This window comes from Pelophylax lessonae, assembly GCF_965119305.1.
Source record: "Pelophylax lessonae genome assembly, chromosome: 3".
Classification (NCBI taxonomy): Eukaryota; Metazoa; Chordata; class Amphibia; order Anura; family Ranidae; genus Pelophylax; species Pelophylax lessonae.
In genome coordinates this window covers 119,472,436-119,492,953 of record NC_138770.1, presented here as the reverse complement: position 1 = coordinate 119,492,953, position 20,518 = coordinate 119,472,436, and the positions used below count along the sequence as shown (strand labels likewise).

At 42.0% G+C, this 20,518-nt stretch overlaps 1 protein-coding gene across 1 annotated transcript in view; it reads left to right on the top strand.

The window, feature by feature from the left end:
• KLHL29 (kelch like family member 29) overlaps positions 1–19,121 on the top strand; it is a 1,145,580-nt gene extending 1,126,459 nt beyond the window's left edge. The window contains exons 13-14 of the mRNA XM_082249639.1: positions 10,196–10,340; positions 18,209–19,121. Coding sequence (XP_082105765.1) covers positions 10,196–10,340; positions 18,209–18,392 — 329 coding nt within the window. The 3' untranslated portion in view covers positions 18,393–19,121. The remainder of the gene's footprint in view (positions 1–10,195; positions 10,341–18,208) is intronic.
• The last annotated feature ends 1,397 nt before the right edge of the window (positions 19,122–20,518 follow it).

Genomic DNA, 20,518 nt, shown 5'->3' with positions numbered 1-20,518 from the left:
GTAAATAGATAGGGAGGTACTGTATTTTATATATACTTGTTTTAAACTTTTGTTTTTATTATTTCTTTAGTTGCTTCCTGGTTTCTAGCCTAGGCCAAAATAATGTCATTTATCATAGGAGTCTTTATTGGCATTTTCTTTCTTTTATCTTGAGGAGGGGCTTTCTACCTGTGGCTAGAAATGTCAGGGGGTTGTTTTTCAAAGGGATTTCCCAACCAAATAAAGCATAGAGACATGGATTGATGTTGAAGTTTGCTTTTAATATGCAAAATAAATTAAATAGCATTTTCAGTTTTTGGTGCTCAGATACAGTTTAGTTAAGATTAGGATGGCCACACACTAGTAAAATTATATTAAAAAAAAAAACATTCTAATCATTAGTGGGGTCCAATCAATGTTCATTTTCGGCTGTAGTTATGGAAAAAAATCAAATGATGACAGCTTTTTTTTTTTTTTTTTTATACTTTCAAACAACATTGTCATGTCATTGATTGTACTGATGAGAATTTTCATTTAAAAATCTATTAGTGTACAGTCAGCCAAGAACAAGTCTGTAATTCAACCGCTGGAGCCACGCCAGAGCCAGAACCTGAAAACCTGTTGCAAATGAAAGCAGATCATTCCCCTGTCTATTGAGAGAAGGGAACATATGGATTCACCATGCATGCACCGCATATATCCTTTGGTCAATCTCTACCCTATACTAAATGAAATATGGAGGCTGCCATTGCTGACCCTCATCTGAATATTCTGGTTTCCTGGCTGTGTCTGGTTTCCATGCTTTTAAACCCTGACCTGCAACAAGCATGCGGCCAGTGAAATATAGGTGACGTCAGAACTTCTAAACAGCATACTTTTCAGGGTTTTCTTGAAAAAATACATTATGAGCTTCTTACAACATTCATTAGAAGTTGCAATAATTTCAATAGAGCCCACCTAAAGCCCCGTACACACGTACCGATTGTCGGCCGTAAATATTCGGCCGACGACCGATCGGCCGATTGTAGGCTTGTTAGTATGATGCTTCCGACAGCCGACAGCGCATTTTCGGCCGAACAGAATCTGTCATGCAGGCATTAAAATTTTTGTTGGCCGTCACCAGAACGGCCGATTGTTCGCCAGTCAGTACAGAATTCGGCCGACAGACAGCAGATGAGCAAGACTGGGCATGCTCAGAAAAGAAAAAACACACGGAAAGTTAACCATCACATGACATCACTTCTGCAGTCGGCTGTTGTTGGCCGACAAAATTCGTGTGCAGTCTTTTGCAGTTTTCAACAGACACGACAAAAGACGGCCGATCGTTCGGCCGACGATCGGTACGTGTGTACGGGGCTTTACTTCTTATCTGGAGGAGGTCCAGCATCAGACCTTTCTCAACCAACATTCCTTGGAACCCTAGAGCTCCTCTAGAGTTTGCTAGGCATTCCATGAGCTGTGACTGATTAACTTCCCATTTGATGGTGCTTGCATAATTGTTAATTGGCAACTCTATGACACTAATGGTCTTTTTAGCTCTCTATAAAGCTTCGTACACACAATCAGATTATCGGACGATCTTTCGTCCGTTTTTTTGTTGCATGCTAGTCTCATATGGAAAGTGAAGAGGTTCCTTTCATACGAAAATTCTCGTATGACAGAATTCAACTCCAGAAGTGATGTCATGTGTTGAATTGTTTTGTATGTGTTTTTTCGTTTCTGAGCATGCCTAGTCTTGCTCTTATGGTTTTTTCAGACCAAAACTGTACTAATTAAATGAAAACTGGACATTGTGTTCACGTAAGATAAAACTTTTATAGCCTGCACATCCAGTTTTTGTCGTCCAAAAATTCGGAATCAGCTGTCGGACGAAATTTTACTTCCTATTTTCGTATCGTGTGTACGGGCCTTTAGGGAGGAAATCTAACCACTATGGCAAAATTGAACTTTTTCCCACTGATTTCCATGAATTGGTTGTAGAAGAGGTTTCCTAAGGTCTGAAATTTTCTTCAAGGGTTCCTCTTGGGTAAAATGGTTGGGTAAGGCTGATTTAGCCCTTTCCTCCCAAGCCTTATGCCTCGTACACACGCAACGATTATCGGCCGACCGATCGGCCGTCTTTTGTCCAAGTTGTGTTTTGTTGGTTGAAATGTGCTCTAGACTGCACACGAATTTTCTCGGCCAACAAAAATCTACTTCAGAAGTGATGTCATGTGCTGGTTTACTTGGTTGTGTTTTTTCTTCTCTGAGCATGCCCAGTCTTGCTCATCAGATTTTTGTCTGCCGAAATCTGTACTGACTGACCGAAAATCGGCCGTTGTGTTGACGGCCAACAAAAATTTTATAGCCTGCACACCAGATTTTATTCGGCCGAAAAGTCGAAAACGGTTGTCGAAAGCATCATACTAACAAGCCGAAAATCGGCCGATCGGACGTTGGCCGAAAATTCACGGCCAATAATCGATGCGTGTGTATGAGGCATTAGGCCAGCCATAGACCCTTTGAATGTTGGCCGGTTCAGCAGGAACCAGCCAAGATTCAAACCATGTATGGGCGGACTGAATATACCAAGTTGATTGATCAATCATCTTGGAGGCAACCAGCCTGCCAGGATTTACTTGGAATTATCACTAATGGCTGCTATAGCTGCTAGCAATAATCACTGTCTTCACAGCTTCCCCTGCTTGGCCCTGCCTCTCCCCCACTTCCATCTGTATGTGTTGATGAGGGAATCGTGCAAATTTCTTTCCTGCAACCCATGGTTGCAGGAAACAAATTCACAGTCCCTTTGGCCTACATTATTGTCCATGGCCTGCCTCTGTCATTTATTGGAATTTATGATGTCCTTTCTTGGAATTCATTTCTTTCAATCATGGAGGCTCAGCATGACATCTGGGTTTTACTACAGCTTTCAGTTTTTAGAAAGCTATGAACGGCACCGTGCCGGCCCTTCCAACCAGCCTTGATCTGCCTGCATTGCACAGGGGAGCACAGAGACCTAGTGATCATGTCACTGGGTCTCAAATAAGGTATGTAATGAAAACAGAAAGGTTTTATTTATTCATTGAATTACTGTATTGATTGAGGATGAGGAGAAGGAGGAGGAGGGGGGGGGGAGAAACCAGGGAAGGCAAAATATAAGCAGGTTAACCACTTAAGCCCCGGAAGATTTTACCCCCTTCCTGACCAGGGCCTATTTTGCGATTCGGCACTGCAAGACTTTAACGGACAATTGCGCGGTTGTGCGACGCTGTACCCAAATAAAATTGATGTCCTTTTTTCCCACAAACAGAGCTTTCTTTTGGTGGCATTTGATCACCTGTGCGATTTTTTGATCATGCGCTATAAACAAAAAAAAGCATCAATTTTGCAAAAATAACAATATTTTTCAAAATTTTTTATATGAAATTCAAAATGTTTTAACATTTTCGGCCAATTTGTTTTATGCTACATATGTTTGGTAAAAAAAAAATCGCAAAAAGCGTATTTTGATTGGTTTGCGCAAAAGTTATCGCGTTTACTAACAAAGGGAAAGATTTTTGTCATTTTTGTTGTTTTTTTTAAACGCGTAATGGCGGCGATCTGCGATTTTTTTGCGGTACTGTGACATTGCGGCGGACAGATCGGACCCTTGACTGACATTTTTGACACTTTTGGGGTTACCAGTGACATTACTACAGTAATCAGTGCTATACATATGCACTGTTACTGTAAAATTACACTGGCAGTGAAGGGGTTAACATTGAGAGGGAGGGGTTATGTGTGTCCCTAGGGGCGTGATTCTAACTGTGATTGGCTGTGGCTTGAGGTGTAGGAACAGTGATCAACGGTCCTACATAGTAGAACCGTATGATCACTATTTCTACACAGGGGAGAATGACAGGCGGCTTGTTTACATCAGCCGCCTGCCTTTCTCCCTCTGCACCGACGATCGCCGAGTGACCGACGGACATCGGGTCCGCCGGTCACACGCGCGGGGGGGTCCGTGACCGGCGGACCCGATGTCCGTCGGTCACTCGGCGATCGTCGGTGCAGAGGGAGAAAGGCAGGCGACACTCACAGGCTAGCGACGTAGTACTAAGTCGCTCTGCCTGTGAGGGGCTGACTGCCGACATAAATAGTCGTGCGGCAGTCGGCAAGTGGTTAAACCTCAACTCTAAGGTGTTTTACTCATCTGCCGCTTCCATACGCTTTATAAGTAAACTGGTAATAAAACTTGCCGAAGATTTTTAAGGCTTTATATCAAATTATGCAAGTGGCAAATGAAATCAAGTCGCATAATGAGTCATTAAGCCCAGTTTGCGGATGAAATAATAAGTACCTGGTTTCATTTAACACTACGTGGGAACGTGTGGGCCAGGAAAATCGGCACATTTCAAAAGAAGTCTCGATAAGGTGACTCTAAAAGTACTTACACATTGATAATAAGGCTGAGGCTTTATTCTGCAGCTGGCAGACATCTGAAGAAAGACACTCTATGCACTATTATAGAACCAGAAAGGGACGTGTCAAAGATCAGACCAAGTGTGTAGCGTGGAATCGAGGACAGATGAAATTTGAATGTGTGAAAAAGGGAGGCGCTGGGAGTGTGGGGGAGAATTACAATCCCTCATTTCTACCTTTTATTTCTGGAACACCATGCATCAGAAATAAACCGCATAGAGAGAATGCAAAGCCGCTAGGAGCCATGCCTCCGCCTGACCCCGGCAAAATACTGTACAGTGAAAGAAATATTCTCCGGAGATTTTGTCTCTCTGTCTTTTCCCATCTGCGGCAGAACTAAGAAAAGAGCAGCTGCACTGTGCTCCAGAGCAGGGCTGACACATAGCGGGTAGAATGATGTCTAAAATGGGGCCTTCTATCATAGACCTTTACTTATTTTTTACAGGTACACGCCAGTCACATGTAGAAAGCAGATTTCTAAAAGAATTCAAAATAAGTCTAAAAGTACCAAACATTAGCAAAAATTGACAATTTAAAGTGGCTGTCAACACTCACATATAACCAGTGAAGTGACTAGCCTCAGGTGATACACAGATATTAAACAAATCAAGTTGTACCTGTTTATCTACAGCTCTCTGTCTTCTACAGCTTTCTGAGGCTTCATGCACACTAGGCATTTGCTCAGCTCTTCTGAAGGCCTTTTCTCCTGCCAGGAGAAAGGCAGCTTAAAAAAGCGTGGTATAGGCCACATACTGCACAGGCATTTAATCACGTTTGTGTGCATGCACATTAGTTCATTCCATTGGGCAGAATATTAATGTATTCTGGCCATTAGAATGCGTTAACGCACACTAGCAGTTAGGCATGTTTGTGCGCGTTCCGATTTTTCCTGTCCGAACACTCCTGTCCTGAACGTGCTGTTAATGCTATGAGATTGTGTAGAGTGGGGGTGTTTCCATTTCCTACATTCAGGTCTCAGATTACACTCAGCTCTCTGCTATATGCTGTGCAGTGTGTGACCTCAGAAGCCCACCCCCTTTCTTTGTAATCTGCAGCCCACTCCAGAAATTTCTCTTCACTTTTGGTTGTGTAATCCCAATAGGGAGTGGGAGAAAATCTGTCTAAAGTGAGTAAAAAAATATTTTGGGTGTCCCCTCACTCCCAATGAGACTAGTCATCAGGGTAGAAAAATAGAGAGAGCAAATCTTCCATGCAGGGACACAGACAGCAATAAAAACCTGGCAGGGGTTCTAAACCATACAAGACAAAAAAATTGCTTCAGATACTCTTTAACTCCAAAAATAGGAGAAATAAAAGGGTTTTGATTCCTACTGTATCTCCCCTGTACACGATTTCTCCTTACCCCCGAATGAGATGTAAACTGTTGGTGTGGAAAACTGAAAGAAAAGTTGGTTTTTAAAAAAAAAAGGAAAAAAAGCCTATTTCTTTTTTAATATGCTTTTTTGGGTTTTGTGTAAAGAATATACATTTGAAGGTTAGACGTTACGTAGCTCGGTCATGGACAGTGCGGATCAAAATGCAGGTAACTATGATATGAATCAAGCTGCGTAACATGAGTGCATTCCAATTGTCTGAGAATTATAAATACCAAGGTAATGTAACATAATGCAGACCTCAATGTAATTAACCTGGCCCTGGAAGAAACAGGGAAGAGAGGAGAGTGAAGCAGGAGGGAGAAGAGATAAGAAGGATGGAGCAGTAAAGGAGTGGGGGGTTTAGTCCCATGGTCATCATGGAGGTGTCCTGAGTACCAAATCCTTTCCTTGTAAGAGGTGTCTGTCATAGGGGGAAGGAAGGAAATGCTGGACCCATGGGGACCAGATTTTGTCAAAAGTGGTCATTATTTTAAAGAATAACCTGGCCAGAATTTAGCAAAGGTTCCAAGTTTTATTTAGAAACAAGTGCCTTATGGGAGCAGGATTTAGTAGTACAGTAAACCCCCGCTCCATCGCGGTTCAGTTTTTGCGGTCCCGGTATATTGCGGTTTTTTTTTGTAATGTTATTTTACTATATAAATCATTAAAAATGAAATATTTTTGTGTTTTCCATAGCTCTTGCTATGTCTCTTAGTATCTTTTATGTGTTTAAATGAGTTTCTATTGTTTTAAAAGTGTGTTTAAAGACCTTAAAATGCTTTTACACCTACAGTGACAGTAAAAAAAAAAACATGCCTACAATGCATTTTAATAGGGTTTTTCTATTTCACGGATTTTCACTTTTCGCGGCTGGGTCCGGAGCGTAACCCCCGCAATGGAGGGGGGTTTACTGTAGTCCATTTCTGTAGCCAGGTTTCATCAAAAGGCAAACCTTTGTAACCAGGTCCCATCACTTCTTGCAAAGCGGAAGCAAGGCACCATTCTTCCCTAAACACACAGGAACCATGAGACCCTTTTACAACGGAACTGTCAAGAGCCTTCTGACTCCTCTTTGGAAGCCCATGGATGATTTTTTTTTTTTTTTCATGCAACCAGTGAGTTGAATGGAAAAAAAATGACTAGATTCCCCAATTCACACATTTGGGAGTTCTCCCCACTGAGCCATTGTATTCTAACTGCAGGGAGTCTTCCCCGCTGTCAGAGTACACTAAAGGGCACTGTCGGCTATAGCCGGTGGTAATAATCAAATGGAAATTTTCCAATGGGGTGGTTATTTAAAGTGGATCTGTAGATTGACTTCTGTACAATCACTCTGTCATACAGCCATAATGCCCACACTGTCCCTGCTAATGGGCTACATTTCCATCCATGTATGACCAGCTTCAGTATCCTATGCACTTCCTAAGCATTGCTTCTAGTAATTAGCCATGTAAAAGCAGATTAGTTATTAAAGCGGAGTTCCGGGCACAAAAACATTTTTTCAATAAACATACCCCCGGGACAGTCAGGGCTAGTACATTCCACAATGGCTAGCCTCTGATCTGTCCCGGTTCGCACTTACCTGCAAGAAGAAATACTCACTTTTAAAATTTCTTCTCCAGCGTTGCCATCTCTGTTGTGGGCAGCTGAAGCCAGCGCGATCCTCTTCTGCTTCCTCTTCCGCGTCATCTTCTCCCAGAATGCGCCTTCACCGGCCCCTCTCGTCACTTCCGGTGCGGCGCCGCATTCCTAAACAGCTTCTGGGCATGCCCAGATGCGGTTTAGCAAGGAATGCGCCGTCGCACCGGAAGTGACGAGAGGGGCCGGTGCCATCGCATTGATTCCTGGGAGCGATGACATTCAGCTCCCAGGAATCATTGCAAACCGGAAGGGATGGCACGGGCCGCTGCCGCCGAGGGGGGAAGTGGAAGACAGGTGAGTAATTCTTTCTACAATTACAAGGTAAGTAAAAAAAAAAAAAATCCTAACTATCCAATTCTGTTTCAGGTGGGGAAAAGCAAGCGGATGGCCACAAAATCGGTTATGTCGATTTTGTGGCCGGAACTCCGGCAGTCATCAAAAGTGCTTGTTATCACAAAACAGGTTTTCAAGTATTTTTCAACTATTTTTCGGGGAGAGGTTGGAGAGCCTTTTTTGACTGATATTGTTGAAATAATCAGGACCATAAAGCCACATCCCTTCTCTGCAGCCTAAACAGGAATGCTCTTTTGAACAGAGAGTTCCTGTGTAAAGACCAACTATAAGCAACCCCCCCTTACCAAAAGCCCTTCCCCCTGGAGACCAGTGTTCATTTTGACGTCAAATTTCAATTTAGTTTTAGTCATGGTCTTTTGACTAAATTGCCATTTTAGCTTTAGTCATATTTTAGTCATCTGAATTGTTTTAGTTTTAATCGTATTTTAGTCAACTAAAATCTCCAGTGCATCTTAGTTGATTAAAATCGAATGTGTTTAGATTAATTGTAACGCATTATTTAGGCATTTCTCTTGAATTTCCAAATTCATTATATGCTCCTGGAGTAAAAATGTAATAACATGTAGAACATGTAGTGAGGATGGGGAAGAAAATGGAAGTGAGGGAGTGTACGGGGCAGAGAACTTATCTGGGGAGGCTGTTGTTTTACATAGTGCTAAGCATTGCTACCTTGCTGGGAGGGGAAACACTCACCATGTGGTTTGCAGGGCATTGTTCCAGAACACCCAGGCAGCAGACATACAGAGGGACTCCCAAACTTTCTCATCCATGTCTTTATGGACATTGCTTTGTGCTCTGGTGTGCAATCATGTTGGAACTGGAAGGGGCCATCCCAAAACTGTTCCCACAAAGTTGGGAGCATGAAATTGTCCAAAATGTCTTGATATGCTGACGCCTTATGAGTTCCCTTCACTGGAACTAAGGGACCAAGGCCAACCCCTGACAAACAATACCACAATCCCCCCCTCCACCAAAAGATTTGGACCAGTGCACAAAGCATGGATGAGCGAGTTTTGGGTGAAGGAACTTGACTGTCCTGCACAGAGTCCTGACCTCAACCCGATAGAACACCTTTGGGATGAATTAGAGCGGAGACTGTGAGCCAGGCCTTCTTTCCAACATCAGTGCCTGACCTCACAAATGCACTTCTGGAAGAATGGTCAAATATTCCCATAGACACACTCCTAAACCTTGTGGACAACCTTCCCAAAAGAGTTGAAGCTGTTAGAGCTGCAAAGGGTGATCCAATTTAATTTTGAACCCTACGGACTAAGGCTGGCCATACACTATACAATTTTCTTGTTCAACTTTTCTTTAGATTTACCAAAACCATATAATAGGAGGTCAAATCTAAACACTTTCAATGTGTATGCAATCAGGCAGGCCCTTGCACTACATAGTTGAAGGTAAATCTAAAGGAAATTGAATAGGAAAATTGCATAGTGTATGGCCAGCCTAAGACTGGGATGTAATTAAAGTTCATGTGCGTATAAAGACAGGCGTCCAAACTCTTTTGACAATTTAGTAAATATTGATTGTTGCCACCTAGCACCCATATAGCTCCTTATTATATTTGACTCTGGGGAGTCAAAGTCATCCTATGTGCATATATTTTATATCAATTTTGGTAACTGTATAGATTTTATGATATTTTTAAACAAATAAAAGAGTATTGTTTATTGTGTTTGTGCTTAAAAAGTCCATATTGTATATCCAAACCAAACGTCCCATTTTCATTCAGTTTTCCATGGTTGAGGAAAATTGAAATTGATTTTCATCATAGTTTTTATCAATTGTCCTAATTCAAATTTTATTTTTGTTTAGTAATCGGCACTGAAAAAACACGCAACTGACAAAAATTATAATGAAAAAAATTAACACTGCTGGGGACCTATCCCTCCCCTAACACACAAACACACACCCTCCCAGTGTGTATTTTGCACTTTTGTTTTTATATATATCTTTTCCTAAAGTCATCTGATGTGCAGGGTCCTCCTCGCTTGTGCTAGGCAGTCCTCATTGATGCAGAGAGCGGCACAGACATCATCATCTGTCCGCATATTAACACTGTAAATGCAGGCCACTGTGTTGCTGCTCCCTCAGGGGTGGGGTCATAATGCCCTACACTCACTTTATGCCCTCCATGTCATCCAGGCTGAATGACAACGGGTGCCATTCAACTTGAATGACTGAAGCCCTCCGGTGGTGGAATTCAATTACTGCAGATGACAGTAAAACTGCATAACTTAAAATAAAAAATATGTAATTTAGTATTGTTAATGTTTAGTACCGAACCAAATACAATAATAAAAAATAAACTAATGATAGATTCCCTATATGTGAACTTTAGTAGTTTGACTATGACTGGTCACTGACATTATCCTTTATTTTCTTTGTGACAGATAATAAATATGCCCCGGCAGTCACTCTAAATGGCTTCATATTCATTCTGGGAGGAGCTTATGCCAGAGCGACAACTATCTATGACCCAGAAAAAGGCAGCATAAAAGCCGGACCCAACATGAATCACTCCAGACAGTTCTGCAGGTGAGACAACAATACATGCATACAAGTACAACAGAGTCCTGATAGGGTTATGGGAGAAAAAATTAACTCCTTACATCCTTAATAGGGTACAAGGCAATGTTGTGGCATCATCAACTATGTAAGTGAAGTGCATACAGTATGGTTCATCTTTTTCTGTGCAGTTTTTGCAAGCAGTGGATCAGATTCACCTCTTATTTGCTATAACTGTGCAGTGAATACATTTTTAGGACGATAATTATTATAGCCAGGATATGAACTTCTTTCCTCAATGATGGTTGCATTAGCTTTCAGTACATTAACATTTTGGATGCAATGGGTAACTGCATGCTTTTAAAGTATCTTTTTTGTCCAATGTGAAATGTAAAAAAATGTTTGTGTTACTTCTACAGTGTATAGGTCACAAATCAATATCTCTCAGCAGGTGCATACTGCAAGGATCAATTTACTTAAGTTTAATGTATCAGTATGCTCACCACCATTGAAGTGTATCTAAACTCAAGAACAAAAATATAATATATTGCAGCTTAACAGGCTTTAGATGTGGTGACTGCATTCATTTCTTTTTTGATCCAATCCAAAAATCTAAGCTGCAGTAGTCTTTGTACAGAATAACACCACATGTATTTATTTATTTATTTATTTATTTATTTATTTATTTATTTTTTAAATCGTTATTTTCATATCCATACATACAAGAAAAAAAGGAAAAGTGACACAAAGAGAAAATATAAAGATACACTGTATCATTTTGCTTCCAGGAACATGTATACAAAATAAGGGCAGCGTGCCCTCTCCAACAGGGGTAGGTGACAGGTATGCAAAGTTAATACACAAGGGCAACTAAGCTCTGCACCCCTCCCGCGTACCCCTCTGGGGGTCCGCCCTACAGCATCTCATCAACCAACCAGAATACAGGAGGTACATTATCCCATAAAAAAAGAGGGGAGAGAGAATGAGAACCAACAGAGGTCATGAAAGAAAAGGATAAAAAATCCTGGGTGGGTCGGCTACAGGCCCACCCTTCCAAGGTAAAAAAACAGAAGATCACAAATCAATCAAAGCAACCAACAGATATGTCTTGTTGTCCAACTCAAACCTCCAAATTTATTATTTATTACAGACTTTTTTTTATAAATCGCTGACAAATTGCGCAGCACTTTACATACCATACTTTTATATAATTTCAAAGAAGATAAGATCCAGGAGCACTCACGCCTTCTCAAGGCATTCAGATTGCAAAGAAACTCTATAACACTCACCCCTGGAGGAGTCGCTGTGTTGATCGGGTTCTTCTGGCCTACTCCAAGGAGGACCCATCGAGAATCAAAAACATCCATTTCATGCTGCAGACTTAAAAAGAACATTTATACCTTTTTGTGAAATGATATTAAAAATACATTTTTAAAAATACAAATTTTTTTACTCTTGCACGCATTTTTTAGGATATAGTATTTTTATAACGCAGCTCCATATCACTCAATGACCCATCCAGGGCTGACTGAAGACTGACCGACATTAATAACACATCCCAATAACAGGGATAGTAAATGCAAAGGCAATATATATATATATATATATATATATATATATAGTATATAGTCTCAACTGATATAAATATACAATATATATATATATGAAATACACAGGTGTGTACACAATCATGCAAAAAGACCATAAATGCATTCGGTCACAAATTTGGACAATGAAAATTGCCAAAAGGCCTAAGGGACACCAAAGATTCTGGTTACACTACTGGCCAGCAGTATTAAACCCAGTCCTGCTGGTGTTTAGGCCCTTATTCTCTGGGGCGGAGCTCTCTTTAACCAAGTCTCCCGTAATGCTAAAGGGAGCCTAGATTGCTTCCAAAGAAATGGTTTAGTGCCATTGAAGGCAGCACCCTCAGCCAAACAGGAAAATACAATGGCCAAGATCCCTCTCATTATTTTAGCTGGTCCCTAGGTTTCTGGCAGTCCCACAATGACCTGTGAACCCCTCTCAAACTGGCATCCCACAGCATATTCTAGGAGGTCCTCTCCTCAAGGGTCAAGTACAATCACTGACTCTTTTCTAGCATCTAGCAGCAGCCTACGTCTCCACAGCATACTGTCACCTGCTCCCAGTCTCATGGCGTGTCCCAGCACCAGCTTTCTAGCCCCTTTTTTCTCCTGCCAGACAGCCTGGGAGATGTAGTTCCTTCTCAATACCTAAGCCAGGACTGGAACTCTCTGGGGCCTACACTCCCCAGCATCCCCTGCACCCACTCTGTCCAACCACCAGTGGGCAGAGCTTTCTAACTGCAGTGATGGCCAATGGCAGTCCTCTATTCTTCTCTCTCTCTCCCTCTGTGCAGCTGCTCAGTCCCATCACAGTGAAGGAGAGAGGGGGAAACCTGGGTCATGCAACAACCACCCCTTTAAAGGGCCAGCAAGCCCTTGGGCAGATGAACTTTTGTTTTTAGCCTTTGGCTAGCTGTAAATAAAGAAACAATATGCCATGAGTGCTCCTAGAACCTAATTTCTTTGAATCATTTTGTACAATTTTCTCCAGTGAGCAACAGGATTTACACCAGGACTTTAGGTGAATAAATAGAATCCCTTGGGGTGGTTTCTTTGTGCTGTGAGTGGCACACATTCTTGCTAATTTATTTTACATTCACACCAGTCCCTGCCCTGAAGGAGCTTACACCTAAGTTCCCTAACGTCACATGCATACACACACAAACAGTCTAGGGCCAGTTTAAATGCATTTGGGGCTTACTAAGTGATCTGCATTTGGATCATTTTTCAGAGGGTGTTTGACAGGCGGTGAGGGTTGTTTTGTCACCTCCTAACCTCCTGCTTTAATCCCTGGAAGCCTACACTAGCAGGCCCCACCAAAAAGGACATGGTGTATAGTTTCTGCCACAGCCATGAAGCCAAGCATTGTGCCCACAGTATGTTTACACCCCTTACCTCTGCCCCTGCAGCTAAAAGGGGTAGCGGTTGAGGGGCGGTAGAAGTGTGGCTCAAACGCCAGGTTTTACCCTCTTAAAGTTTGTATTAATTTGTAATTTTTGGGATCTTGGCTTTGTGGTTTCTTTAACATCAATGCCTATTGGTATATACTGGTGAAACATGCTGGCCGCATCATCTCTATTGGCAGACTTGCAAATATGTCTGTTTATATATTGGTATACAGTGTATCCTATACTTTACACACATCTGGAGTCTGATTGGTTGCCATTGACAACGCAGACACTTTCTCTTCCCCTGGTTTACATTCATGTTGCCCATTTCCTGGTCCTGGGAGCCAGTGATGGCCATCAATCTGAGTGAGTGGCAGGCTCCATCTGCTGCTGTGCCTCTCGGTGCCAGCTGCCTGTGAATTCACAGCTGTTATGCTGATAATTTACAAGACAGTGTTTTCTCTAAATATTTATCAAATCATCCTCATCTACTAAATGGAGAGGCAGCCGGATAAGCGGGAGAAGTTTGGTCTCCTGGCGGGATTAGCTCTCACATATGAATGTGTGATGCAGAGGAGAGTTGAGCCTTGCCGTGTGACAGGTGCCCCCCTCCATCCACCATTCCTCGTACTGCTCAGCACCTCATTGTAAGTGATCATCTATATTGTGCGCTGCTACATCATTTTCCCAACATGCATTGCTGAGACCAGATTGACAGCCCAATTCATCTTCTACATGAAACGCTCGTTAGCATCTATTGGGGTCCCAAAAGCCCAGAACTGCATAGAATTTTCCAACTTGTGGAGTACAAGAACAACACAGGAACAGACGCCAGATAGCAGCTGAGCAAATACCAGAGAAACACAGCCCAAGTCATACCAAGTCTACCCAACTTCCCCAGCAATTTACCAGATCTATCTATCTATCTATATCTCTCTCTCTCTCTCTCTCTCTCTCTCTCTCTCTTTCTCTCTCTCTCTCTCTCTCTCTCTCTCTCTCTCTCTCTCTCTCTCTCTCTCTCTCTCTCTCTCTCTCTCTCTCTCTCTCTCTCTCTCTCTCTCTCTCTCTCTCTCTCTCTCTCTCTCTCTCTCTCTCTCTCTCTCTCTCTCTCTCTCTCTCTCTCTCTCTCTCTCTCTCTCTCTCTCTCTCTCTCTCTCTCTCTCTCTCTCTCTCTCTCTCTCTCTCTCTCTCTCTCTCTCTCTCTCTCTCTCTCTCTCTCTCTCTCTCTCTCTCTCTCTCTCTCTCTCTATCTATCTATCTATCTATCTATCTATCTATCTATCTATCTATCTATCTATCTATCTATCTATCTATCTATCTATCTATCTATCTATCTATCTATCTATCTATCTATCTATCTATCTATCTATCTATCTATCTATCTATCTATCTATCTATCTATCTATCTATCTATCTATCTATCTATCTATCTATCTATCTATCTATCTATCTATCTATCTATCTATCTATCTATCTATCTATCTATCTATCTATCTATCTATCTATCTATCTATCTATCTATCTATCTATCTATCTATCTATCTATCTATCTATCTATCTATCTATCTATCTATCTTATCAAAAAGGTGATCTGATTTTCAAGATGAAATTCAGGAATACGCTACTGACCATATTGGGGGTGGAGCAGGGGGCAGGGATAATAGCGGGACGCTAAAGACATTACACTAATTGATTGGTGAGGCCAAATTGGGCTAATAGCAGAAGGTGCTTAAAGGGATATGGTTTATTAATATCTAAGCCTACTTTGCTCTGAGCCAAGAGTGCATAACACGCAGAGTGTAGAGGACAAAAGTAAGTAAACCAAAAAGTACCTCCCAAACAAAAAATTCCTCCCTCCTCCCAATACAATTCCCCCTCCTCCAATAACAAAAAAAACTCCAGTACAAATTCCCTGTTCCCTGAATTGTACTCACCAGGTAACATATACTTGCAGGATGGGGAGAAGTCCGTGCCACCAGATTGATCATGTCATCTCTCCAACACCCCCATGTCTCTCTGCACAGACAATCACTAACACGCTCATGTGACAGGTCATGTCTCAGGCTGCATTTATAGGTGGCTGCCAGCAGAGGGCTCTTTAGTCACAATCCATTTCAGCATAGTAATGTCATAAAGTGCCATTGGTGTCTACTGCTACTGGTTTACTTTACCACATGGTACCCTCCCCCCCTTCTCCCACATTACAACACAATGCACAGGGCAGCTGCTTCTCCTGGATGCCCACCCACCCCCTTGTTCCTGTCCTGTACCCTAGTGCAGTGGCGTATTTAGGTTTTGTGCTGCCCTAGGCCTGACTAAACTTGGGCACCCCCTAATTTAAATATGACCCACCCCTTCCTGTTTATGACCTGCCTTGTCATCTGTAAACTGCAGACCACAACCACAGTCTATCAGTGCCCATCGGTACAGCCTCATCAGTTCCCATAAGTTCAGCCTCATCAGTGCAGCCTTACCAGTGCCCATCAGTGCAGCCTCATCACTGCAGCATATCAGTGCGGCCTCATAAGTGGCCACCAGTGCAGCCTATCAGAGCATAAAATCAGTGCCCATCAGTGCTGCCTATCAGTGCAGCCTCATCAGTGCAGCTTATCAGTGCCGCCTTATCAGTGACCATGAGCGCAGCCTCATCAGTGGTCATCAGTGCAGCCTACTAGTGCCCATCAGTGCAACATATCAGTGCCCATCAGGGCAACATATCAGTGCAGCTTCATCAGTGCAGTGTCATCAGTGCTCATCAGTGCAGCATATCAGTGCTGCCTTATCATTGCAGCCTTATTCATGCCCATCAATGTAGTTTATCAGTACTCACCATTGCCGCCTCATCAGTGGCCATCAGAGCAGCATATTAGTGCTAACCAGTGCAGTCTGTTAGCACCCATCAGTGCAGCATATCAATGTCACTGGATTAGTAATATTACTCCTTTCTTTTAGGATATTTGGACTTGTGTTTGCTGCCACAGATTGGAATCATAGGATTATTTCACTTATTTGTATAATGACTAGGAAGTCCAGAGTCATAATACAAATAAGTGAAATAATCAGTGGCAGCAAACACAAGTCCAAATATCTTATAAGATAGGAGTAATCTTACTAATCCAGTGACATATTGCGATAGTACATATGAGGTGAGCAGGTCCAAAATATTATTGCCATCATATACAATGAAAACTCTTAATTGTATATGATGCATTTTAATATGCTTGCTCAAGGACAAGGATGTTTAAAGAAATTAAATTATATTATTGACATGATGCTTGGGATACCTGGGGACGGAGGAGGGTAGGCGGAGCATTAGGCTGCAGTGCCACAATTATTAGCATCGGGGGCCGTCGGGCCAGTTGTATTAAGTGTGCTGGGCAGCCTGCGGTCTGTCTGAATGTCCTCACTGGCCGGTATTATACCGGCAGGTAGCAGTGTGACCGATTTTATGTGGCGGCCAGACTGATTTGCATCCTGGACCCTGCCCAATTCACCCAAGATGTGCACTGCAGGTCAACATCACAAAGAAGAGCAAGGCGGCAAATAATCAATATCTTTACCTTCCATTAAAAAGTCTACACAAACCGAGAGAGGTGAGACCAGGAAAAACCACGTGATGTCAGCATGTGACATCATCAGTAACCCAGGACACAGCTGGGAGCAGACACAATCCTCCCTACCCTCCTCCTGCTCCAGGCCATTCACAGAAATGGGGACTCCTAAAATCAGGGACTATCCCCTTAAACTAGGGACATCTGGTCACTCTACCTATCAATCTATTTATTTATCATCACTATCTATGAAGCTTTGCAGCAGATTCACAAACATTGATTTGCTAAATAAAACTGTATACAGATTGATTTCCCCCTAGGCTCTAACCTTGACATAGATGTGATCCTCTTATGCCTCGTTTCCACTGAGCGGAACGGTTCGGGTCGGTACAGTTTGGAAGGGTTAGAATGGTCCAGTCTATTCAGGTGAGCGTTTCCACTGCAAGTCGGGCCCCCAGGGACCATGCGGGGTTTACACCAAATGAGGTGTTTGTTTTGCTCTTTCATTTGACGTGAGCATTGAAGTTTTCCTGTCCGCCAATCAGTGGAATGTATCGTGTGACGCCAGTAGCTCCGCCCTAACCGTACCGTACCATTTCCTATGGCCCTACATCTGAAGCTGGACCAGGAATGGTGCGGTTTGGTTCGGTTGTATGGGCCACTTTCATAATGGAAACACAAAAATTAACGTACCGTACCGACCTGAACCGATCCGCTCAGTGGAAACGAGGCATTATTGACAAACCCATGGGCTAGTACTCCGAACCCCCTCCCCTTATTCCCTCCTCTCCCTACTCTTCTTTTATCTATCCCTATTGCTTCTTTCTTTTGCCTATTCACTATTTTGACAAGGCCATTCAGAAATGTATACATACAGGGTGCAAGTTGTGCTAACAGGGTTACTATAGACTACTATGGATTGAGCAGATGTTGGATCCCTTTATCCTTAGGCACCCCATTGGCGTAAAACATACCTAACCCACTGGAAGATCCTATGGCTACCTAAGCAATGAGATCCTCTACTTCTGTCCTGACAAGTACTGTTTTGTACTGCCCCCCCCCAGTTCTAAATTGTTTACACTTTGTTGTGCTTCTTCTCTTGTACAATTTGTTGTTGCTCTTGTATATCTCAGAATGGTTTCTTAACCTATATGTTTTTAACTAAACTCTTCTTTCCTAATAAATAATCTGAACAAGATAACTGTATACAGATACTGTATCCTGAAAAATAGATGTTGGATTTCCATATTTTAAAATTCGTTCCAGTCTTACATCTCACAGTTCCATACTCTGTACTTTTACTGACAGTTCATGTAACCGGTCCTCCTATAAATTGTCACCTCTCACTCTATCTTCTTGTCCTGTGCTTACAGCGCTGTGGTCCTGGATGGAAAGATCTATGCTACAGGTGGAATAGTCAGCAGCGAGGGTCCTGCGCTCGGAAACATGGAATATTATGACCCCAAATCCAATACTTGGACTTTATTAAACAACATGCCTTGCCCTCTCTTCCGTCACGGATGTGTAGTCATCAAGAAATACATTCAAAGTGGTTGACAAAACAAACACAGATGAACTGTCTCCTTAGCCGAAGATGTTTTAATACATGTACAATTTTATTTTCAGTTTGATTTTTACCGTTTCAATGGCATTTGCGCCAAATGTGAAGCGAGTAATCCCCTTTTTTTTTTTCTTCTGCTTCAACTGCATTTTTTTGGGTTATTTACAAGTACGTTAAAGGACATTTTTGTTTTTATTTTTTCTGCAGGTTTTGAATACACTCTACATTGAATGTAGAAGATCACCAACTCCTCTGGGTGATGCTGGAGCATTGGGCTCCATACTATGTACTATATTGTAAGTTACTAAGGCTGACGTGTCACTAGGTGGCATAGTGGAACACGCGGACACCTTAGGTGCAATAGATTCCCATATTTTTTACATGGGTTCAGTAAAATAGGGTTTGGGGAGGGTGGATGTGTCATTTTACTAATAGACGTGAGGATGGAATTTTGGGGGGTTTTTTGTTTCAATTTTTTTTTTTTAGATGACTGTTTGGTATAGTACTGCTAAGCATTTCATTCTTGGGAAAGAGGATGTTTGTTTGTTTTTTTGGGGTTTTTTTTAATGGCTTTTGCTCATTCTTACAGATATACAGCATTAGCCAGGCAGGAGGAAAAGAAACAGTTTGTCAGAACAGGCAAGCTTATTTTTAAATGCAATTATACCGTTGGGCCTATTCAAGAAAACATTGCAAGGGGCAGAGGACAGTATCCCATAGCACTCAATCAGTACCTTGTGCTTTTAGTAACAAGACTCCTGATTGGTTGTGTTTTGCTCCTTGCAGAGGTTACTGAATAAGCGTGATTGGCTGTATCCAGTGGCAACTGGTCATGTGGTGCATAAAGAGTCTGAATACAACTGCTTTACCCATTCTAAGGGTCATAACTAGTGCCTACTATGGGCAGACGATCAGTTTATACAAGACATCTGCTTTCAAAGTTATTGGTAGTCCAACAAGTGAGAATTTTTTATGTTTTTTAAGGTTGCTCCCAGTATGCTTTGCAAGGTAGCTCAGAGCAGAAAGACAACGCAAAGCACTGTGTGAAATTTAGCAGGTCACAGTATTGAGTGTGCCCCGACTGACATTTTTGATGGCTAGTAGACAATTCCGTTCATTTGCCCAGAACCTTTACAGAGTTGGTTCAACTTTACCATAAATCTGCCTATGCAGGTAAGGAGCACCCATATATAAAAACAAACTGTCAAGCTCTGACTAAAGTTAAATAATTGCTATAGGTGTATGCCATTTATGTACCAATTGAAGCCTTGCCAAAAAGAACTCTGAGAGATGGCATTAACCCATCCTGCCATTGCTAAAACACACCCAGCAGTTACTTTTCATCCCCACCATCACAGGAGTGAGCTCTCAAGACCCTGTATACCTCAAACACTATCTCTACCGTCACAGCATCACTGACCTCAAAGTTACTGCGACAGGGACAAAGAGCGCTTATGAGGGGGTTTGAACTGGCTGGGAGTGTCTTAGCAACATCCTATCAACAAGGCAGGACAGGATGATGCCATCTAGTTTTTTATTTAGGCTTAAGGAGGTATGTAAATGGCCTACACCTATAGCAAGGGCATTATTCAACTTTGGTCAAAGCTGCACAGTTTGTTTTTATCTACAGATGCCCCTTATTTGCATAGGCAGTTTTTTTCTTTGGTAAAGGTAAATTATTTCTTTAAACAATCACACATCAGCACAGGTATGTAGAAATAACAGCTTTTGCTTTCTTCCTTCTACAAACAGACATTTTATATGTAGCACGAAGACAAACGTTTTACCTCATTTATTTGAAATATTCCCCATAGATAAAGACACCAATCAGTAACTTTTGTAGGACTGTTAACCTGGAACATTATTGAGATATTAAAACAAATGTTTTGTTTCAAATGGGGAAAGATAGGTTTAAACTGATAAATATGTTTTGTGACACTGCTAGTTACAATTGCCAGAAATCGATTTATAATTTACTACTATGTAAAAGCAGGTTGAGACATGGAAGAGTGAGCATTGTGCACCAATCATGCTCTCTGGCACTGCAGAGTGCTGTCATCCTAACATGTCAGGTGGAGGATTTTAAAGAGGGAGGAGTGACACAGATGATGGCAGTACAGCC